This window comes from Sapajus apella, unplaced genomic scaffold, assembly GCF_009761245.1.
Source record: "Sapajus apella isolate SASKATOON/1434 unplaced genomic scaffold, GSC_monkey_1.0 scaffold42, whole genome shotgun sequence".
NCBI lineage: Eukaryota > Metazoa > Chordata > Mammalia > Primates > Cebidae > Sapajus > Sapajus apella.
Window position 1 is genome coordinate 18,370,720 of NW_022436982.1, and position 16,216 is coordinate 18,386,935.

Consider the following 16,216-nt stretch of genomic DNA (forward strand, 5'->3'; position numbering starts at 1 on the left):
AGGTCTCCCCGTGTTGGCCAAGGTCTCCCCGTGTTGGCCAAGGTCTCCCCGTGTTAGGCAAGGTCTCCCCGTGTTAGGCAATGTCTCCCCGTGTTGGGCAAGGTCTCACCGTGTTGGCCAAGGTCTCACCGTGTTGGCCAAGGTCTCGCCATGTTGGCCAAGGTCTCATTGTATTGGCCAAGGTCTTACCATTTTAGCCAGGGTCTCACCATTTTAGCCAGGGTCTCACCATGTTGGCCAAGTTCTCCCTGTGTTGGCCAAGGTCACCAGCTCCTTGGTGAGAAGAGATTCCATAATTTATGGGTTTTGTGCCACCAGGGAGAAGTGTGACATTGGGCTCTTGCTCAGAAATTATGTTTTTTATGCTGGGCAGCCCACTGAGTAAGAAAGGTCTGAGAGTGAAAGGCTAGAGGGCAAAGGCAGCTAACATTTTCACGACCTATTTGCTGTAAATATTCCCACACCTGGCTTTTCTCTCATTCAAAAGAAGCTCAGCATCTTTGATGTGGAAAAAAAATTGTTGAGGAAGTACAGTTAGGGATCCCAGCCCCATCTCCCGAGTCTACTGATTGGTCCCATATCTGAGACTTTAATTTCCTATGAAGTTCTATTTATTGAGCCTGTTTTAAGCTGGACCTGTTCTATGCATCATCTCACATCCTTACAGTCCCAGGAGGCGGTTGGAATCTTTATTGTACACAACAGGAGGTAGAGGATTGAAAGGGCTAGACTCCCCTAGGGTCAGAAGTGGAGCCAGAATTCAGTCCCAGACAGGCCTAACCTCCGAGCCTAAATTGATGCTTTCCACGCCACTACACAGGCTGTTAATTAAAATCACACATGTATTTATTTATAGTGGGTAGTACTTACGGAGTAGAGGCAAACTTGCTTCCTAGACACTTGAGCACATGACATGGACTTTATATTGTGACTATGTGGACACATCCAGGAGCGTTTTGTGCTTGTGAGAGGAGCGAGGGCTCATGTCGTCAAGTCGTGACTACCTTAACGGGTGCTGGCTCTGTGCCACGCACTTTCCCCTCTGATCTCCTTTGGTCCTCCCAACAGCTTCTTAGGGTAGGTACCATGGGCATCTCCAGTTTACAGACGGTAACACCAGAATGGAAGAGGAAAAAGGGTTTTCTATCTTTCGTAAGGTACTAGGGAAGAAAAAGGAGGAGAGAATGGATGAACAGCAGGCCTGAAGCACACTCGTGCTGCATCTGGCCCTCCTGTGCTGAACTTGATAAACTGAATAGTGAGCCAGGCAGGTGCACTTTACCCATTCCGTTCTTCCAGTTCCTTATAACCCTGCCGCCAAATCCAAAGGACCTTTGTCGACAAAGTGAGGTGTCCTACTAATAACTTCTTAAATTTCTTAAATTTTTCCACATAGTAACAGTTGAAGTCAAGTCACAGGTCCCTTAATAAATAGCAAACTACTGCTTCCGGAGGGCACCTTGCTTAGTCAGTCATCGTTTCATGGTATTTATATAACAGCATTTGTTTCTTACAAATGTGACATTAAAAACTCTCCCATATTCCTGAGATCTTTTTAAATTTTTTCAAAAAAAAGATCTTCAAGGCATTGTGTGTAGATCACTTTTTGGCTGCTTAATTACTAGCACTTTATAAACACGGTGAAGATGGACCATCTTCTGTTTCTCCTCTGCTCCCTTAATCCATAATAGTGAGCTCTGTGGGCATTATTGTTCTTACAACTGTAGTCAACATGACCGTAGTAAACTCTTTTTCTGCCTCGGAGCCTTACCTTACACATTTCCCCCTGCCTAATTCCTTCCCCACCAAGCTCCTCATGTCTTCCCTCCCTCCGTCTCCTGATAAAGTAAGGTCCCTTTACTTGGTGGTTTCATCATTATTCTCCTTCCCCCAGGAGACTGTAAGTTTCTTAAAGTAAGGACTCTTTTGTTGCAGTTTTCACTAGCGCTTGGCATATTGATGCTGGTAGTTCCCAAATGTATAGAAAGTAATCTTTCCCTTTAAATTCCTGTTACTCCATATTCCCAGTTTCTACTATTAGATCTGTGATTTTTGGTAAAAATGAATCTTTAAAAAACAGAATCTTACTTGATCAATTCTAAGGTCTAGAGAAACAAAGCAAAACAAAAGGACATAGAACTGGCCAGGTGCAGTGGGTCACACCTGTAATCTACCACTTTGGGAGGCCGAGGCAGGCAGATCTCCTGAGGTCAGGAGTTCAAGACCAGCCTGACCAACATGGAAAAACCCTGACTGTACTAAAAATACAAAATTAGCTGGCGTGGTGGTGCATCCCTGTAATCCCAGCTACTCAGGAGGCTGAGGCAGGAGAATCACTTGAACCCAGGAGGTGGAGGTTGCAGTGACCCAAGATCATGCCATTGCACTCCAGCCTGGGCAACAAGAGTAAAACTCTGTTTTGGAAAATAAATAAATAAATAAACACAGAACTTACGTGGAATTGTATGAGAGCACTTACCCAGTACAAGAGCAACTAGAGAACTATATTAATCCCACCACTGGAGAATATGGAAAATTATTTTTAATCTCAAGTGGTGAATGTTTAAAAATTTCTAAAGCATGAACTTTATGTTTTGGCAGATGATTTTACTGCTGTATTGTTAATTTTTTTGAAATCCCTATTTCTGAAAAAATGTTTGAAAACCTCCAGTTTTTTACTAAGTCTGTACAAAAAAATTCTAAAAAAAAGTCTTGCCTGGAATTTAACAAACCTGGACAAATTAAGAAGATAAACTTGGGATTAGTTTTTGTTTTCCTGTTTTGTGTTGGTCTGCCATATTTGAGAATTGCCATAGTGTGATATTTGAAATTTGAGAAGGTCATGTTTTGTTTCCTGCAAGGACCAACAACAGTCGATACGGGGGGGACCTGGAATGTGAGTGTCTGTTGTGTGGGCGCCTCTTGCTTTCTTTCCATTTGATTGAGAGTTCTGTAGGTCAGTTAAGGTTTCACAAAGGACTTGCTTTGAGGCTAACCCTTTAAGGAGGGCCTGAGGGGTGCTTATCCCCTGCAAACCCAGTTATGGGGTAGCTGAAGCTGATTTTTACATTTGCCTTCAAAGAATATTGATGCTTTCTCATGCAATATGCAATTTAAAAAAAAAATGTGCCACTGCAGATAAGATGCAGCTGGTTGGTAGCCCTTGGGATTTAGTCGGAGAGTTTAAATGCTGTTGAAGGCCATGGGCTACTTTTTGAGCTTGACAAATAGATTACAGAGAATTGTATGACAGATGTAAGCAGAATGAAAAATTATTCCTGACAGATGAGCTCAGGGTACATATATGTTTTTTAAATGATTTTTGCACAGTAATAAAGGTATATTTTAAATTAATTCTGACTTAGAAAAACCAATACTTTATTCAGGTTTTAATAAGGAATGTTGTGACGTAGGTTTATGCATTTCTCATATGATTCCTTTAACTAGCAACGTGCTGTTTATGAGAGAAATTCAGTATTTGAGGAATCCTTCCAGGTGTGTTAGTCACTATGATAATGCTTCCGATGTCAGTCTGGTTTCATTTTGGACATCTTGATTTACAGGGGTGTACACCACAGACATGTGTTTGTATTCCTTAGAACCCCAATACCCATGGCTCTTAATCCCTGCCTCAGTCCTGGGGGAAGTTGGAGCATCCTCTTCATGTCTCATCTCCATAGGAATGGTCCAGCTGTGCCGCCAAAGAATTCATGACTTGCCAGAGTTCTCAGCAGTTCTAGCATTGAGTCTGTGATATCAAACACACAGCTTCATTGGTCAGTGGAATGGAATGTTGGGTGGGAAAGCTCCAGTCAGGAGGGCCTGGTTCTGTGAGGGTGGGCAGGTGGTCTTCATTGAGGAGGAAGGAATCTGCAAACCCTCTCAAACCTTGTCATCTTTGCTAAAGTGCAGTGGTTAAATGAGAGCATGGTACCATCTGTTCTTAGGCCTGTGAAGTCATCCCTATGAGAAAGAGGGTAAAATAGAGGACAGGGCTGAGGGTGAAGAGGAGGAATGGGGAGGTGGGAAGGGGAGAGAGGAACAGGGAGTTGTAGAGAAGCGATTCAACTTTGTGGATTTACAGTAGCTGGTGTTAATTTTTGTCATGTTACTTCCTACTTGCCTTTCCTTCTTGGAGTAATATTTGCCGCATATTCCTTTTCAGACCACAAAGTGAATTAAAAATCAGATGAGGAGGCCTGAAGAATTTGTAAATCTCTTTGGTCTCTTTGGAAATTAATGCAGAGTATTGAAATTACTACTGTTAATAGCATATTTGTCTTCTTTACTCTTTGCTCTTTAGAGATAAAAATAATGTAAACACTTTTGTCATTAATATCTCATTAAGATTCTTAAATGAACTTCAAGAACCTGCTCTGTCACTCAAATGTACTTTCATGCATTTTTGCTACTCAGAATATGACAAAGTTAACGAGTTAAGATAGAAACTGTTTGGAAAAGCGTTAGTAGGTGATGTAGCACCCATCAACTTTCCTCACTCTGTGTCAGTTCTATGCTCAGGGTGGCAGTTTCTATGATCTGGAGGCAGAGGTAGGTTTCAGGCTGATCTCCCAGCAGGGAGCAGGCCCTGGGTGCTGGCCTTACATCTGTCGGCCCACCTAGGAAATCCTTCACCTAACAGATCAGCTCGTTTTCTAATGTGCAAAATGAAACTGCTCAGAGTAAGGACCTTCCACCTGAAGACAAGGGTGCTCAGCCAGCCAGTTAGCTAACCATGATTTGCGAAGAGTCCATGAAGTACAGAGTACTGTGCTGGGCTAGAAAATAGATTCATAAAGAGTGGAATGGCCCTTGACTCCAACTAGAGAGTCAAGATAGGCTCTTGGGAAAGTTAGATACTGTTTCGAGGCAGTGTATGATTAGGAGCCAGGTGTGGTTCAGTGAAAACATTTGTCACGCCAGACCCGACAGTAGTAGCACTTCAAGTCTGCCCCTGGCATGGGAGTGGGGCAGGCAAATGCAGCTGCCTTCAAGGAGGCAACTAAACACCAGGACATTCCTGTGAACACGTTATATTCGTCGGCAGTGTGAGCTCTCCTGTCGTACTTTCCTTATGACAGAAGGAGTCTGGATGCTCCTCTGACTGTGCCTGTTGTAACCGGAGAGCACGTGGTGAGCCTGCCAGTACTGGGGAGCTAAGGGAAGTACTGGAGGAGCACTGGGAAATTGATGGTGAGAATGAAGAAGCAAAGAGACTTTGGTCGAAATATCTAGTCATGCTGCATGAAGAATATATGTGTGTGTCTACCGAGGGCCAGGTGGGAGACTGTGGAATAGCAGCCAGTGCCAAACCTAAGGGCCCTGATAGGAATCTCACACAAGGAAAAGGAGCTCCCTGAGGCAGCAGCAGAAAAGGGATAGAATTTGAGCCGAGTGTGGGGACCTAGACAGACAGGAGGAAAAGGAAGCACTGGTCTATAGGGATATGGAACAGAGGCATGAGCAGTCTTGGCCTTTTGGTGTTTTCATCCTCCATGTGGACCCCACATCACTTTTCCCAAGGATGCAGGAAATTGTATTTGCAGGCCCTGTATTTGCAGGGAAGGAGTGGTTAGTGATATCCATTGTCCAAATATAATTTCCCAGAATTGGAAATATGACTCTCATAAAGATATAAAATGAACATCTCAAAAATTTTATTTCATTCACCAATTAGGAAACCAGTGAAATGGTAAATTGACCCAAACAGTATTTGAGGAACTAGTATTTATAGGTTTAAGGAACAACGTTAGATTAAGATTGCTAGGTTATGCGTAAAGGTGGATAATACCTTAAAGCAGGGGTCCCCCGTGCCTGTGAGGTCTGTAGCCTGTGAGGAACTGGGCTGTACAGCAGGAGGTGAGTGGCTGGTGGGCAGGCGAGCATTACCACCTCAGCTCCACCTCCTGTCAGATCAGTGGTGGCATTAGACTCTCACAGGAGTGCGAACCCTACTGGGAACTGCTTATGTGAAGGATCTAGGTTGCACGCCCCTTATGAGAATCTAATGCCTGATGATCTGAGGTGGAACAGTTTCATCCTGAAACCATTTCCTCACTGCCCTCTCCCATCTGTGGAAAAACTGTCTTCCATGAAACCAGTCCCTGGTACCAAAAAGGTTGGGAACTGCTGTTTCACAGAGCAACAAAATCATCATCTTTGAGGTAATTTTTTTCACCACTAAAAAACCTGTAAGTTTTTTAGTGGTGAAAAAGTTAACATGTAACATGTTAGTTACATGTTAGTTATATGTAAGTTAACATGTAATTTCACAGTGTGCAGACTCCAGACAGCAGATGGCAAAATTAAACACAAGTACACCCTTCTAGAGAGTTAAATCATTCTTGGGAGGCTTGTAAAGCAATGCTATCACATGACATTGAGAGGATATGCGCCCCCCCCTTATCTCCCACCCCCTCCCCATCCTGCCCAACTGTCTTAATTTCCAAGTTTTGGATAGTTATTATTAACATTAATGAAATGCTTTGGAATTAAACCTGAGATGGAAGCCCAGTTTCTTCAATTACCAGCTGTGTGATGATGGGCAGGTGATTAAACTACAACTGGATTAACTTGCTGTGTGTTGGGAGGAACAAATGAGGCGGCTTTGTAAGGTTATGAGGTGCCTGGCACGTGACAGGTACTCAGCAAATCTTAGTTTTTCTCTTCACCTTTCCTCTTTTGAAAATTAAGGAACTTCCACCTTTTGTCTGGCCTTTGTAGACCAAGTATGCTTTGTTTAGAGAACTCTCTCCATGTGATTACTGTTTCAACAAAATGGAGAGTTTTGATATTCTTGATGTTTTTTAAAATTAAAAAGTTATTAGATACAGGGTTTCGCTATATCGTCCAGGCTGAAGTCCTGGGCTCAAGCCATCTTTCTACCTCAGCCTCCCGAGTAGCTGGGACTATGAGTGTACACCACCATACCTGGCTTGATATTCTTTTCTTTATTTCTTTTTCTTTTTTTTGATGGAGGGGTGGGACTACTTTTTGTTGAGATGAAAATATTAGTCTTGTCTCCTTTACACGGAGGGCTGGCTTCCCAGGTTGTCCTTTGTGGAGCTCAGTCAGTAAGTATTTTAGTGTCCATGTGGAGGTTTGTGAGGAGGAGAAGGCGCAGAAGCCTTCTGGGAGTGGACTGTCCATGTACCCCTTTGTTGTTAAAGGTAAGTGCAGAGAGCGTCAGCAGAGCTGCCAGAGGGACTGTGAGCTGGGCTTATTCATAGTGAGACTTGGGTTACTGGAGAACACATTTTCCTCCCTTCTCTGTAACTACTCACGTGATAACCTGTGTGCCAGCCCTTGATTTTACCTTCCTTACAGTGTGTGATATTAATGTAGATTAATATAGGTCAGGGTCCCAAATTCAAACTCAGCTCTGCCATTGTTTACAATGTTGGCTCTTTTTCTTTGACATGGAGTCTCACTCTGTCATGTAGGTTGGAGTGCAGTGGCATGATCTTGACTCACTGCAACCTCCGCCTCTTGGGTTCAAGTGATTCTTGTGCCTCAGCCTCCCCAGGTAGCTGGGATTACAGGCATGCACCACCACACCTGGCTGATTTTTGTATTTTTAGTAGGAACGGGGTTTCACCATGTTGGCCAGGCTGGTCTTGAACTTCTGACCTCAGGTGATCCACCAGCCTTGGCCTCCCAAAGTGCTGGGATTATGGGCATGAGCCACCATGCCCAGCCAGTTCTTCTTTTTAGTGTTTATACTTCTGTTTTTTCTGCCTCACTGCAAAATCCAGTATGGTCCAAACACTGTTCAGTACTAATGGCTACACAAAGGAAAAGATCTCTAGCCCCCTTTCTTCATTTCTGTGCATAACTCTAAAAGAGGTGTGACATGGTAAGCTCCTTGGCAATCCAGGTTCCATTCATACATTCCATTCGTACATATTCGTTCATTCATGAGGCAGCAAGTATTTACTGAGCAAACCTTGATACCAAGCCCTGTTGTGTGTGTGTGTGTGTATGCGTGCGTGCGTGTACACGTGTAAGAGCCTGCTCTGATGAAGACAGACGGTAACCAAGTAAACAAAGAAGATCGTTAGAGATTATGATAATTGCTATGAATGAAACAAATAAGATGGTGAGGAACTGTAAGCTGCTATTCCTAGTAATTTTAATTAGGGTGATCAGAGATGGTCTTCTTGAGGAGGTAGATTTTTAAACTGAAAACCAAAGGATGAGAAGGAATCAGCCATGGGAATAATTGAGCAAAGGACATTGTAAGAAAGGGGACAGTGCAGAGAGCTGTGGGATGTTTGACTTGTCCAAGGAACAGAAAGACAGACCTGTGGCTGGAGTGGCGTGAGTAAGGGGAAGGTGGGCGGGGATGTGGTCAGAGGCTGGCGGGGCTGTTTTAGGGCTCTCTAGATAGGGAGAATGAGTTTGGGATTTTTCTAAGTGCAATGGAAAGCTCTCAAAGAGGCCTAGAAAACTGGAATGGTGTATGCTTATTTGAAGACAAGAAGTAAAAGAATGATATGGTTGCCATGTAAAGAATTGAATGGAGGATGTCAAGCACAGGAGTAGGGACACCAGTGAGGCGGCCCTTGCGGAGTCCCCAGGGTTTGGGCTACTGTGAGGGTGGTAGGGGTATTGGAGAAGGATGCTTGGAAGAGTAGGCTGGGTTATGGTGGCCCCCAGATACTTGAATGAGGAGCTTAGGGTTGATTTTTGCAGCTATGAGGGAGCTGTTGTGTATGTGTGAGTTTTTGAGTGAGTGCATGTGTGTTTGTGCATGTGACTGTGAGATTGTGTGTGAGACACTGTCTGAGTGTGGAGTGCGTGTGTGGACTTCTGAGTACATACAAGTGTGTGTGTTTCTCTCCTGTTGCAGCTGTGATCAGGCCAGTGTGGCATGAAGCAAAGGGCTATTCTGTGTGGCACCAAGTAAACTGGGGGAAAGGCTGGTGATAGGGAGACGAGCTGAGAGGGTGGTGCAATGAGATGTGAAATGGAGGCCCAGAGGATGCTCACTTGGCTAGCCATGGAGAAAGAAAAGCCTGCGTCGGGCAAGTGCTGTTAGTTATTGTACTCTATAATTGGGACGAATGAGATCTAGGAGTGAAAGGTAACTTCATAAAAGACGTCATATTCTCTGTAAATTAGCCCAGTTTCATCACTTGCTGAGTATTTTACCAGTATTATTAAAAAAAAATTAAACCTCATTGAAATTCGTGTGCCTGATTTCTGTAAACAGAATTCCATGAGCATTATGTTGATTGATTTTACTGTCCGCTGTACCTTCCCACCAGGACCGCCCTTCCCATTGTGTGTATTCACTTTCTCTTCTCCATTTAGAATTCTTGAGAAACTCATTGTATTTTTTGTTTCCCCCAGGACATTTTTGAAGACGCCTTGGAAACCATCTCAATGTAAGTAATAACATAATAGAAAGTATGTAGTAAAGAAAAATGATAGTTGTCTTACATGAAAAGTACATATTTCATTCTCATTTTTTTTTCTTTGAGATGGAGTTTTGCTCTTGTTGCCCAGGCTGGAGTGCATGGCACAATCTCGGCTCACTGCAACCTCCGCCTCCTGGGTTCAAGTGATTCTTCTGCCTCAGCTTCCCAAGTAGCTGGGATTACAGGCGCCTGCCATACCTGGCTAATTTATGTATTTTTAGTAGAGACAGAGTTTTGTCATGTTGGCCAGGCTGGTCTCAAACTCCTGACCTCAGGTGATCCGCCTGCCTCGGCCTCCAAGTGTGCTGGGATTATAAGTGTGAGCTACTGCGCCTGGCTCATTCTCATTTTTTGGAGAGTACTGCAGTGGCTACTTTCAGAAAAAAATCACTTTTCTATAATTACAGAGGGATGTGATTATGTTTAAGAAAAGATCTAATAATACTCTCAAATACATTTCTGAGTATGATTTCTTGTGACAAAATATTTTCCAACAAATTATTTGTTTATAGCTAACTCTTTTAATACTTGTTCATATTTATATCATTGGTCTCATTTTGTAGATTTTCGTGTTTGGTTTGCACTTAATTTTATTAAAGCATTCACTGTAAGCCTATATAGTTTTTGTAGTAATTGTAAATGACTAAATCATATTAGATGAAGTGGAATATTACAATTTACTTATCTGCTTCTCCATTGTTAGACATTTAGGGTGTCACTGGCTTAAAAACATAAAACTAAGTTTTTACATGTGTATAGCTTTGTCATATTTTGAATTATGTCCAAAGGTTATCATTACAAATGTAGGATTACTGAATTAAAAGAGATGAGTATGTTCATTGTTCTTTATATGTCTCTAATTGCCTTTCTTTATTAATTAACTTAAGCTGGTATAACAAAACACAATAGCGTGGGTGGCTTAACCAACAACAATTTATTTTCTCACCATTTTGGAGGCTGGAAGTCTGAGAAAAGGGTGCCAGCATGGTTGGGGTTCTGGTGGGGGCTCTCCTCTTGGCTTGCAGACTGCCTCCTTCTTGAGATGTCTTTACATGGTCGAGAGAGTGAGAGCAAAAGCTCTCTGATGTCTTTCTTATAAGGGTGTTAATCCCATCCTGAGGACCCCACTCTCCTGACCTCATTTAAATCTGATTGTCTCGCAAAGGCCCCATCTTTAATCTCCATCACATTGGGGGTTTGAGCTTTAACATGTGCATGTACAGGCGGGCGCTGGGAGTACAGTTTGTTTTACAGTACTTCCACAAGAGTATTATCAATTTACTTGGCTACCAATGCTGTGTAAGTAAAGTGGTTTAATAATACCCATTATCATCACTGGGTATTATTTGAAAAACAGTTTTGCATCCAGGCGTGGTGGCTCACGGATTAATCAGCATTTTGGGAGACTGAGGCGGGCGGATCACGAGGTCAAGAGATCGAGACCATCCTGACCAATATGTTGAAACCCGTCTCTACTAAAAATACAAAAATTAGCTGGGAATGGTGGCACACGCCTGTAGTCCCAGCTATTTGGGAAGTTGAGGCAGGAGAATCGCTTGAATCCAGGAGGCAGAGGTTGCAGTGGGCTGAGATCGTGCCACTGCACTCCAGCCTGGCGACAGAGTGAGACTCTGTCTCAAAAAAAAAAGTACTTTAAAAAAAGAAAAGAAAAAAACAGTTTTACAACTTAAATGATGCCTGTTTTAGTATTTTTAAAAATGATTGAAAAGCCACATTGCATCTTTTGTATGACTTCTAGTTTTCGTCTCGTAGCTTTTTTCTGAATGTTTCTCTTGGCATACTTATGGACTTTATATATACACCCTAATCTTTTGTTATATTTCATACAGACACTTTCCCCAGACCACAATTTTTCTTTATGTTAGAATTATACTTTTTTATTTTGTCCAAAAGTTTAATGTTTATATGATTTTTTACAAAAAGTAATTGTGATTGGGATTAACCGATTAATTAGGAGCAGTTTCAGACTTCCAGAATTATTGAGGAGGTAGGAGAGCGTGTGCCTGTGTAGTGCACACCTGGTTTTCCCCATTATTAACATCCTAAGTTAGCATGGTACATGTCACAATTAATGACCCGATATGGATACGTTATTGTTAGCTACAGTTCATACAGTATCCCGATTTATTTAGTTTTTCCGCCTCGGTAGGGTCCTCTTGGCTGTGACAGTCTCTCAGACCCTCCTTGTTTTTGGTGACCTTGATAGTTTTGAGGACTACTGTCTGTTATTTTGTAGAATGGCCCTCAGTTGAGATTGGTCTGTTTTTCCCCTCTCATGATTTGACTGTGGTCGTGTGTTTTCGGGAGGAAGACCTCAGATGGAAAGGGCTATTCTTGTCACATCATAGCAAAGGTCTACGATACCAGTGTGACTTAGCACTACCGATGTTGAACGTGGTCACGTGGCACAAGGTAGCGTTTGTTGGGTTTTTCCACTGTCAAGTTACCCTTTTCCCCCTCCTCCCTTTTTGTACAGTACTCATTGGAAGATAATCTGTTTATGTGATTTTTTTTAAAAATTACTTTTATGGTGAGCAAGTTATTGCCATTATTGTTCAACCCTGCTCCTCCCTGGGTGTTAGCAGGAACTGAGCCTGGGCTGTAGTAGGAGACCACAGTCCAGGGGATGGAAAAGGCCTGGGCCATGGGGCTGGAGATTGGAGTTGACCAGAAGAGGCACTGCTTTTCCCATTGGGAGCTAGCATGCCACACCTACCACAGAGGGGTGCAGGCCTCACAGACGAGGACAGGTCTCACTGACCAATGGGACCAGTATGACCCACGAAGAGTGCACACTGACACCTGTACTTCTCTGAGCTCTCAGTGGCTTTAGTAGGCTGGTAGTGGCTTTACCTTTGGGATGTCATGAAGGCATTGCAAGTAGTTTTTAACATCTATTAGTTTTTAAAAAATCAAATCATAGAAATAAACAAAAGCCCTGAATTCAACCCAGCTGAAGTTAGTGTAGATTCCTATCTCACACCAGCCCTAAAATTGCTAACCCACTGTTCCATTTGCTAGGTCCATGCAGGAAGGAATTTATATATGATACCTCTTTTATCAAATAAGTTCATTAAAATAACAACACTGTTTTTGGACTTTCCATTCAGTTCCTTTGATCTAGGATGCCTGTGTTTGCACAAAAACAACTCTTTTGTTCAACTGTGTTAGATGGTTTAATATTAACATTATCTGGTTCTCAGAACATCACCCCAAAATGACTCCTGTAATGGAGATGCTTTTGATTAGTGACTTTCAGAAACTCCTTTGTGTCCTTTTTGCTTTTGTTTTAAAGTAAATTTTACTGTGTATGTATAAGGTATACAACATGATGTTATAAGATAGTGAAATTGTTACTAGAGAAGAACAAATGAAGATGCCTATCATCTCACGTAGTTATCCATTTTTTTTCTTATGGGGCAAGAGTAGCTATAACTTAGCAAAGATCTTGAATACAGTGTACTATTTATTAACTATAGTCCTCTTGTTGTACATTAGATTTTTTTAGCTTGTTCATCCTACGTATTTGCTAGAGAACCTCCTTCATGTACTTTTAAAATGGGGAATTAGAGAAGCATTGTGTATCTTGATGTCTTTTGTTTTACTGTCAGCTGTGTTATAGTTTTCCTCATCCTGAAGACTGTAGCCGGTTAACACTGCCTCAGTTTCTATCGATCACACATTTTCCCTTTATTGCCTCTGGAACTTCTCTGTGGCCATATTTATCTGCCAGCAGTTTCTTTCTCTTTTCTAACTTCCCTGTCCTGCTCAGTGTAAGAAATCCAAAGGTTTACTCATTTTAGAATTTATCTTGCTCTTTTCGGTTCCTGCTGTGCAGTATTTCTCGTGTCCTTTAGACTGTCACTTCAGTGTTTGTGTTTCCTCTTCAGTGCTGCTGAAATGTTCCACTCCTCGCCTTGGTCACAGCCACACATTATGGGAACCCTTCTCCCATAGAGAGAAGTGGAGCCCAAAGCCAGAAGGGGTAGCCAGATTATATGCTGGAGTCTATACTTGAAGAATCTTATAGCAGAGGCCTCCATTCAGAATCTACAATTGATTTTGATCTGATTTTATTTTATTTGTTTAATTAATATTATTTTTGAGATGGAATCTCGCTCTGTTGCCCAGGCTGGAGTGCACTGGCATGATGCTGGCTCCCTGCAACCTCCACCTCCTGGGTTCAAGTGATTCTCCTGCCTCAACCTCCACCTCCTGGGTTCAAGCGATTTTCCTGCCTCAATCTCCCAAGTAGCTGGGATTACAGGTGTCCACCACCACGCCTAATTTTTGTATTTTTAGTAGAGATGGGATTTTGCCATATTGGCCAGCCTGATGTTGATCTCCTGACCTTGTGATCCGCCTGCCATGGACTCCCAAAATGCTGGGATTACAGGTGTGAGCCACTGCGCCCAGCTGTATTTATTTTTTAAGACTCAGTCTCACAGCTGTCCACCAGGCTGGAGTGCAATGGCACGATCTTGGCTCACTGCAACCTCTGCCTCCGTGGTTCAAACGATTCTCCTGCCTCAGCCTCCCAGGTATCTGCCACCACGCCTGGCTAATTTTTGTGTTTTTAGTAGAGATGGAATTATGTTGGCCAGGCTGGTCTAGAACTCCTGACCTCAGGTGATCCGCCCACCTTGGCCTCCCAAAGTGCTGGGATTACAGGCATAAGCCAATGCACCTGGCTGATTTTGATCAGATTTTAATAAACCGTGCCTTTTGGTCTTGTGCATACTTTTGCTTTACAGTGTTCTGAGAGGTATTGTGAGGGGTAGTTTTGTTGGGGTTCAGGGGTTCAGGGGAGCCCTTAGCATCCCTGAGAAGATGTTTCTTCAGGTTCTCCATCTATCACTCTCTCAAGAATGGGAGAGGAGACCACGGACCCTCGTAAATACTGGAACCCAAACAGAGTTTGCAGAAAGTGATTTATTTAGATAGAGAAACAGAAAAAGGAGAGGAAGAGAGAAAGCTTCCACACTGGGTGGAAAGGGACCCCAAAGGGGAAATCCAGGAGACAGAAAGACAACTTCCGTGAGAGAGGTTGTGGAGTCCAAAGGGGTGAGGAAGAAGGGGACTTTTAACCTGGGAGGAAACCCCACCTTCTCCAAGACCCCAGGCCAATGAAAGGAGTTCCTTAGAACTTCCTCTGGAGTGATTGACTTTTGACCCTTGCGAAAATTAAAACAGAGGCCATTAAATCTCCTGGATTTAATGAAGAGATTTGCTGTAAGTAATTAGCTCCTGTGATTATGGAGGCTGAGAAGTCCCCAGTTCTGTGTTGGCAAGCTGGAGACACAGGAGTCCAAGTCGGAGGCCTCTGATTATAAATACATGTTAATTGTAAAAATTTTGCGCCATGGAAGAGGGGTATGGCACCGGCAAGATCTTGTCCTTAAAACTGCGCCCCCTTGTGGACGCGGAAAGAGAACACATTCCCTCATTTTCTGAAGTGGAGCTTGTTGGTGATGACAAAAAATGGCAGTGAGAGAACAAAGAAAATGTTATACACAGCCATAATTCCCCAAAGCACAGCAGTGTGGTTTCATTTTGCCTTCGTACCCACAACTACATGTGCCTTCCTGGGGAGCGGGACCACAGACTTGACAGTCAGACTTGAACTCTAGTCCCAGTTTGCCATTTGCTGGCTGGGAGGCCTGGGGCCAGCTTCTCTGAGCTTGTTTTCTCCTCTCATAGATTTACTGAGAGGATTAAATGAAATTTAAGTTAAATATGATAGTGGGAGCAAAGCACATAGTAGGTGCTCAGTGAATCTCGGCACTTTTCTGCTCTCCCTTGTAAGAGTCTGGGTTCTCCAGAAAAATGGAACTAATAGGAGAGATTTATGTCTATAGATGAAGAGATTTGCTGTAAGGCATTGGCTCCTGTGACTGTGGAGGCTGAGAAGTCCCCAGTTCTGCGTTGGCAAGCTGGAGACACAGGAGTCCAAGTCGGAGGCCTCGGATTATGAATACATGTTAATTGTAAAAATTTTGTTCAGTTGTTTTTATGTGAACTTTTTGTTTGTCCTAATTTCAGAGTTTGTCACTGTTTCTCTCATTTCCTCTTAAATTTGTGGTGCAGTAACATTCCCTTTGTAAATTCTGCAAAATTTAGTAGAGCTCTTTTTTCTTACACTTATCGAACTATGCATTTTAATCTTATGTTTCTAGTGCAGAGAGCAAATGCTTCAATCTCTCTGTATCAAGATGCAGTCCTCTTGCCAACCTGATGATGAATTTCTTGTAGTGAAAATTTTCTCTTGGCTGCCGAATGAAAGGATTCACACTGATAGATGAAGGAGGCCTTCAATTGTTTCCGCAAAGGAAATTGTTTCTTATTTTTCTTTTTCTGCCTAATGGATTTACCACCCTCAACATAGATTTTTCCTACCTCTGGAGCTTTGTGGTAACAATTGTGTTATTTTAACTATTTTGAGAAATTGCTAGTTTTGTAAACTGGTAGGTCATATAAGAATCTCCACAATTGGCCGGGCATGGCGGCTCATGCCTGTAATCCCAGCGCTTTGGGAGGCCAAGTCAGGTGGATCATGAGGTTGGTATCCACTTGACCAACATGGTGAAACCCCGTCTCTACTAAAAATATAAAAATTAGCTGGGTGTGGTGGCACACACCTGTAATCTCAGCTACTAAGGAGGCTGAGGCAGGAGAATTGCTTGAACCCAGGTGGTAGAAGTTGTAGTGAGCTGAGATCGAGACACGACACTCCAGCCTGGGTGACAGAGTGAGACTCCATCTCAAAAAAAAAA

The 16,216-nt window shown here is 42.8% G+C and overlaps 1 protein-coding gene and 1 long non-coding RNA gene across 2 annotated transcripts in view; both read left to right on the forward strand.

Moving 5' to 3' along the window:
• Positions 1–486, forward strand: part of LOC116566142 — a 2,981-nt gene extending 2,495 nt beyond the window's left edge. Inside the window, exon 2 of the long non-coding RNA XR_004275754.1 lies at positions 3–486. This is a non-coding gene — a long non-coding RNA (uncharacterized LOC116566142). The remainder of the gene's footprint in view (positions 1–2) is intronic.
• Positions 1–16,216, forward strand: part of TTC39B (tetratricopeptide repeat domain 39B) — a 142,831-nt gene that overhangs the window by 33,585 nt on the left and 93,030 nt on the right. Inside the window, 1 exon segment of the mRNA XM_032300152.1 lies at positions 9,355–9,389. Within this exon segment, the coding sequence (XP_032156043.1) occupies positions 9,355–9,389 (35 nt within the window).